Source organism: Physeter macrocephalus, chromosome 5 (assembly GCF_002837175.3).
Source record: "Physeter macrocephalus isolate SW-GA chromosome 5, ASM283717v5, whole genome shotgun sequence".
Lineage (NCBI taxonomy): Eukaryota > Metazoa > Chordata > Mammalia > Artiodactyla > Physeteridae > Physeter > Physeter macrocephalus.
This window is the reverse complement of record NC_041218.1, coordinates 36092392-36099891: the sequence shown is the minus strand read 5'-3', so window position 1 is coordinate 36099891 and position 7500 is coordinate 36092392. Positions and strand designations below refer to the sequence as shown.

The 7500-nt window shown below is 32.5% G+C and overlaps 1 protein-coding gene across 28 annotated transcripts in view; it reads left to right on the top strand.

Moving 5' to 3' along the window:
• FOXP2 (forkhead box P2) overlaps positions 1 to 7500 on the top strand; it is a 536717-nt gene that overhangs the window by 281420 nt on the left and 247797 nt on the right. For all 28 annotated transcript variants that reach the window (XM_055084891.1, XM_055084888.1, XM_055084875.1 and 25 more), the window contains one exon: positions 5554 to 5731. In XM_055084891.1, the coding sequence (XP_054940866.1) occupies positions 5564 to 5731 (168 nt within the window). In that variant the 5' untranslated portion in view covers positions 5554 to 5563. The remainder of the gene's footprint in view (positions 1 to 5553; positions 5732 to 7500) is intronic.

Genomic DNA, 7500 nt, shown 5'->3' with positions numbered 1-7500 from the left:
CAAATCCTTTCCAATTATATTGTGAACGGGGCTTATTGAACTATAAGATGCAGAAGCATAATGTCTCAGTAAAATACATCTGTATAGCTACCATTCTTTCAGATTTGCTGCTGTACTATATTTAAATGAAATAGCATAGAGATGAAACAATTTTAGTATTTTATGCTGTTTTCATATTGAAATACTTGTGTTTTGTTGCTTGTGTTTTAAATCTTAGTTTAATTATAATCCTGGAGCAAAACATAACATACTGAATTACTGAATTAATTAATAGCTGATTGAAGTGAAAGATAAGATTTTTATTTGTTCTACTCTTATGTTTCCCAGATGTTTGTCATTCTTGAAGATCTAAGAGTATTCTGTTTGCTAAGGGTAGTCATGGCCATTATTTTTTAAAAATACCATGTTGAAATGCCCTACAACGTTGGATGTTTGGCATATTAACCATTTTGAATGAATATTTGAATCTTTACTAATTAAAGGTTTTTGTTCTTTTTTTCCCAGAAAGGTGACCTTAGTTTGTGAATAGCATTTTAGGCATGTTGCTTAAACAAGTGAAAAGCAGTGGCAAATACTTTATACCCTACTTAATTTTCATTTACTTAAGATCATATCACTTATTATAATAAAGATAATATCACTTGCTATAACAACAGATATCCTTCTCTAAATCATGTTGTAAAGGACTCCCTGTTCCGTTTTTAAAACTTAGAAATATTCCTGTGCTTGTTCATTTTTTGTTCCTACACATTCAACTATGTTCTTCATATTTGGCATTTTGATTTATTAGGCAATCTTAGCATTAAATACTTATAGCAAAGCAGTACTAGATTTCAGATGCACTATGCATGGTGTCCATGATGAATTAATTCCACCAGAGCACAGAAGTTATTATTTAAATGCTAGTTTCTTTCAGAAGTTTTACATCACAGTCAAGTTTTCAAAATCAGTATTTAACTCATATTTTGAGGTAAATGTATGTGACTTCTTCTTACCTATGTAGATTTTCTGTATACTTAACCCTTTCTTGTGTGACTGTACATAGAAATATTTAGTAATATTTAATATTGATATCTTAAAATGAAGAACTATTTAAGAATATATGATTACTTTTTAATCTTATGGCTCACTTTTCTTTAGATGTCATATTTGGAATCTTTTGGATTTAATAAATTTATTTGGTTAAATAAATTAGACACTGAAAAGAAACCAGGTACTGGACATAAAATGTCTTTTAATGTCACTGTAAATAGTTTTGTTTAAGAAAAGTTCATAGAAATAAATAATTATAAAGTTTTTATATGTACTGTTATTTATTCTTAGTTTTTTAGGAAGTCATTTTTTTTTCATCCGTTTGTTTTGAGTAAATGGTAAGATGCCAAACAAAATGAGGTTGAATAGTAAGGCACCATGATTATAAGATGGAGTGTCCGTGTATGTGGACAGGTGAGTGTGGTGGGGGAGTGAGGTTATTTTTCCCTTCTTACCATCCTTGACATATACAGTTAGCACTATCATCTATCTATCCATATCCATCCATCCATACGCATACATATACATACATACAAAAGAGGGTGGAAGAGAAGAAGGATGGGAGAGAGGTAGAGTGGATGAGTGAGGGAGAGAGAGACAAAGGTGAGCGCCAAGACCAGAGGGAAAAGGTTGAGTAAGCAACAAGAACCAATAGTGTCCCTGGTGGTGGTTGAGATAACACAGCTAACTGTACTTGCCCAGGTCAAGTTTCAAACTTCCGAACATTGTAGTGAATATGGAATAGGGTACATGCAGGTTTCTGTTATCGCTCTGGCAAATGTCTGTCTCACATGGTACAGTTTTATACCAATGGAACCTATAACTCTTAGAGGAAAAAATAAAGCCAACAAGTCTAGCATTCAGTACTACCCTATCATAAAGTAAGGAGGTCTAATTGAGCTATGTCTTTATATCCTGCTATTTGTACAAATAAAAGACTACATCTTGATGCAAAATAAACACAAAAGCACTGTTGTGACTATAACAGGGAGTCATATACTAATTTATATAATAAGTGGTTGTGCACGCTTTATTCAAGATTATGGCTGCAAGAAATGGCATGAATTGCTGGGTGTGTTTAATGCTGGATTATAGCAATTTGAAACATGTCAAACACATGGCTAATGCCTCATGCTTCACTCATTCTTGCGTAAACCTGCATAGCCACCATCCATTATACCCTTGGTAACAACACAATTCTGCAAGTAAATATTGTTACACTAAGTAACCTTTCAATTCAAGTTGTTTAGGAAGAGAAAATGCAATCTTGTGCAGTCAGTTCCAGTGTCAGTTTAATGTTTCAAAAGGGAAGCGGTGTAGAGAATAAGTATCTGTACAGTGACTTGCTTAAAAAAAATAAAAGAAGAAAAAGAAAAGAAAGGAAAACATAATGCAGGGGAGAAAAGTAGAACTGTGTCATTTGAGTGCAAGGTCGGAAGAGTTATTTTCCGATGTGGCTGAAAAGTTGTGCATGATGGAAGATTTAAAGGTTTGACTAACAGTTCAGACAAACATTAAAACAGCGACTCCCAATTTCACCTTTCTCTTTAATGATCTGGAAATTATTTTCACTGATTTTTGTAAAATGTTTGTGGTAGGATTGAGAAGAATGAATAATTTAGTTTGATATATTTGGGATCACAAGCACATCCACTTTGAAAGAATACGCTGAATTTGTAATTATTTAAAATATACTTTAAAAGGTAAACAGCACCTCACACTGTGCTGAAAATATTTCCTCTAGTGGAAAATAGGTGTAGAGATGTCACCAGGAGAAACTTAGTAAATACTGGAAAACATCTTCATTATCCTTGAAGATATGTCTCCTTTATAGTGGACATACTTCACGCTCTCTTCTTTAGGTGAAATGTACATTATAATCATCTAATTACACAGTTGCCCTTCTTTTTGCATATTAATCTTGAGTCAGATTCTTCTGTTTTGTAGAGAAAAAAGTACTGTCACTGTCATTGTTTTTCTTAAGCATGATTTTACTAACACTTAGGTGATTGAACTTAAAATGTAAATCACAGTTTATACTCCAGGGTTTTATAAAGTCAAAAATTCCACAAGGGATAATAAAATCGTCTGGTTAATAGAAATTAGAAGTTATGTAGGTCTTTCTTCATAATTGTAATAAAGATTTAGACACATGACTCTCTGCTTGTTAGTTATTCTTAATTATTTGATGGCTTTGATTATAACACAGTAATACATGCAGAATTCTTTAATTCATTCAATTGGTCCTGACATTAACTACCCAAAGGTTAGTATTAAATACTGCACCTGTCTGCTACATTTGAACATACAGTAATTTTAAGTTTTATTCCTTGTGTTGCAGACTCTACCCAGAGAAAATAAGTATGTCAAACAGATTTAGATGATGAGGTAAAAACATACACATACATATATATACTCCAGATGTATTGTCAAAAGCAAAATTTAAATGCAATATGTGGACGTTATGTCTGTCTGTTTCTACAGTTGAAGAGAACCCAAATTATAATTTTCATATAACTAGTAAAGGCAATCAGACCTTTTCTCTGAATATTTTAAACATTGTGCATGTAAAATTTATGCCTAATTTGAATACTTATTAGCTGCCTAATCTCAGGAAAGAGTATTAGCTTTGTTTTTTTCTTATAAAATCCATCACTGTGTATCAGTGTTCATTTGTATGATTTTTCTTTGTTAATGTTCAAAAAGATGTTTAACAAAGCCTATTTGTTCGTAAACACATTTGGTTCAAAAGTAGTTTACTATAGTTACAGCAATTGTTTCCTTTATGATTATGGGTTTTTGTTGTTGATGTTGCTTTTTTTAAGAATCAGAACAGCTATCAGTTGTATTTGTAGTTTTTATTAAACTAACTTGCTTTGCTAGCCCAGTTACTGATGGTCTTTTATAAATTAGCAGGTCTTTTTTTTAACTGATTTTTCAGAGTCATAGAAATAATCTGATAATTTAGGTTTTGATGAAAATACCTTTTAAAACTGTTAAACTATAACCATTAATTTCAATAGTTATAAGATTAGTGTGCAAAAAAATCTCTGTTGGATATGTATCTGTGTTTGTGTGTCTCTCTCTATGTATGTCCATGGCCGCGTTTTGTAAGAATCTGGGGAAGAAGATTTGTCCATGACATGAAAAGATATTAAGCTTATATTTGCTTTATAATCAATGGGCAGACATTTTAAATGGACAAAAGTCTTAAAATACAACCAAGTTTACAACAGTGAAATCATATAGTAACAAAAAATTAGATTGAGTTATAAGTTTAACGTCCTTCTTTACTTTAGGCTGAGCTCACTGTCTGTCTAACATTACTGTTAAAGTCACAGCATAGCCAGGTCATTTCTGAAATTCCGTCCGTAGAAGTAGAACACAGAAGTGCATCTATTAGGTTATGGCATCGGATTCCGATATCTCTGAGAGCCAAAACTGATCTTTTTAAACCACAGATTCAAGATGTACTGTGAAATTCTGGTTTGTAAGACCACATTGGTTCCCTATTTACTGCAAGGATTTCCACTGATCTTGGCAGGACATCTCATTGCTATCCTGAAAGTACAGTATATTTATGCAGTGAAAATGATAAAACATTTATTACTGTAGAGAAGGTAATATGCATAATTTATGCTGTTTTTAGCACAATCATTAGTGATATTCTTGATAGATTTTATTTCCAGCTTTCATATCTAATACATGCCTGGAAAATTAATTTTATATCTTTCATTTATTTGCCTATGTTAAAATTGAGTTTTAAGTCATCTTCAAGTGAACAGTTTGATTGCTGCTCATGCATAAGCTTAATTACTTCCCAGGAAGGACAGTATTCAGTGTTTTAAATGTCAGAAAAATAAATGAATATGAGCTGTTTGATTAAAAAAATAGGCAATATCTGACGTGTTTGCAGCAGGAGCTGTTTCTTAAAATGCCTCCAAGGCAAAATTTTATTTAGTCACACAAAAAAAGAAACCCATTATACTATTTATCATTGGTTGATACCATATGATTTGTAACACCCTTACAAAATTTTAATTTTGTATGATTAGCTGTGCATCATTAAACAACAGCCTTGCATAAGATGTGCTGTAAAATTCTGACAGAATCAAGATAGTGAATATTTAAAATAAGGCTGTATAGTCATCCATGGTTGTCAAAGGTAGATAATAGGAAACATAGAACTGAGTGTGCAATCGTGCCTTCATTTAAACTGGTTTTATAGGTAGACTTTAAAATGTGGTTGTTCATAAACGTTACTGACCATGCTATAGGCATGGTATGTTACTTTGGCTGTTAAATGTAACCACACAAAAATTGCTTATAGAAACCATAATTTCAGTGATTAGTATCTGGATGAGAGCTGAATTTGTATGGCTTTTCTTGGTAAATGACTACTCAAGCCTTTTTTTTTTCCTTCCAAAGATGCTGTCTCTGTAATTGGCAGAGAGGGACATCTTGATAATGGAAGTGTGAAGGTGTAGCGTGTGTTAATTGATACTTCTTAATCACTTTTAGGTATTAAGTCATGATGCAGGAATCTGCGACAGAGACAATAAGCAACAGTTCAATGAATCAAAATGGAATGAGCACTCTAAGCAGCCAATTAGATGCTGGCAGCAGAGATGGAAGATCAAGTGGTGACACCAGCTCTGAAGTAAGCACAGTAGAACTGCTGCATCTGCAACAACAGCAGGTAAGTTTTGTTTTCCTCAGTGATTCCTTAAAACAAATAAGCCTGTTTTCTTGACTATGAAAAATGTATTCAGAGCAAATTGAGCATGTTGTGTTAAGCTAAAGGAAGCTGAGCATTTATGATTATTTGGAACATGATTGAAGTCTGAGCAAAGATAGGATTTTCATCTTAGTTACGTCATACCGGCGCCAGAGTGCCCTTCAGGTGTCAGGCTATTAATTAAGTTCACAGGGTGATTTTCGGAATGTTCTGTAAAGCTTTGTAACAAATATTTTATAGCTTCCAGTTTACTGTCTAACATCGTGCTGCGGAACGTGATACTTAGTTTTCCACCAGAGGGCCACATTACTTGATACTTGCTTATACAATGAATTTCTTCCAGGTCTGAGCTAAGATGAAAAGGGCCACAGGACTTTTCACAACACAGATGCTTGCCTGTGATAGCTGCAAATATTAGCTGTTAATTAGTTGAAATTTGCTGAGCGATTGTGAGCCATGTAAACACTGTAATCATTTTTGTTGCTTTTCTTGAAAACTCATTTCAAGAGATTTTGAATATGCATCTTTTGATAACGTTAAAGAGCACTTTTTGTTTTCTGCTAGTGTCTCATAAAAGGCAGTTGTTCTCTTTAAACCTAGAAAAGTAAACAACTGCCCAATAAAGGTACACTTTTAAGTAGCGTATTATTCTTCTTATGTGATGGATTCATTTTTCCTGAATTTGTTTGTCAATGAAATATTCTTTTCAGCCAAAGAATAGCCTCTCCATTCTTCACTGATTCAAGTCTGCAGAAACAGTGACAGAGAACAGACAGCTTTCAAAACAAATACTTATATTAGGCCAGAATGAGTATCCCTTTTTGAAAATAAGATTATACTTGTTTTAAAATAAAGGTGATTTCTTTAAAACTCTGGATAGCATTCAGACTAAACATGAAAAGATCACTAAAATGAAAATATAATGAAGTATTATTGAAAATTGTTTCAAATTAAGTGATGTATCATTTACATTTTTAAGTTGGAATATAATGAGAAAGAATGCAGCTCAAAAGTTAAAGCAAGTGCCCACTTGCGAGTAAAATTTAATAGAATCATTATTTTAAATAATAACAGCCTTTAGAAAGTTATCTTAGAGTATATGTACTGAGTAATATCTCAACCTTTAGGCATTGTTTTCAAGAATAATCTTTTAAAAGCGCTAGATATAGCTCTTTGAATAAGTTCCCTATTATTTGGGAATTATGTCTCTTTTAATAGACAGCAGTTATTAGGAAGATAATTTTTATTTTGTTTCAAAATATTTTGCTTTCACCATGATAGGATTTAAATGCCTACCAAAGTTGCAGAATTAGCCTATTTTACACATTACTTTAAATAAATGCAGGTTTCAGGATAACCCTTTTTTCCTTTCAATGTATTTATAGAAATATCATACCAGTGGAATTCTATAATATTCCTACTGACTTCCCTAAGTCAGAGTCCTTAGAATTTTAGCCAAATTCTGTTTTGTCTGAGAATCCATTAAACTGCATTTATAAAGGCAAGTGAAAATGACAACTGAAAATAAACATTACAGTTTAGTACTAATAGACAACAGGTTCCGAAAGGAAATGCAGAGAAGTAACTTATTTTTCTTAAAACTCTGACTAGATTTTTTTCTTATAAAGAAAACAGAGTAAAATCACGGCTATACTTTATAGTACTCTGGAGGCGTTTTATGGTAAGGTCTGTAAGGTGTGTTTATAACATGAGTTTGAAGTTTACTTTGT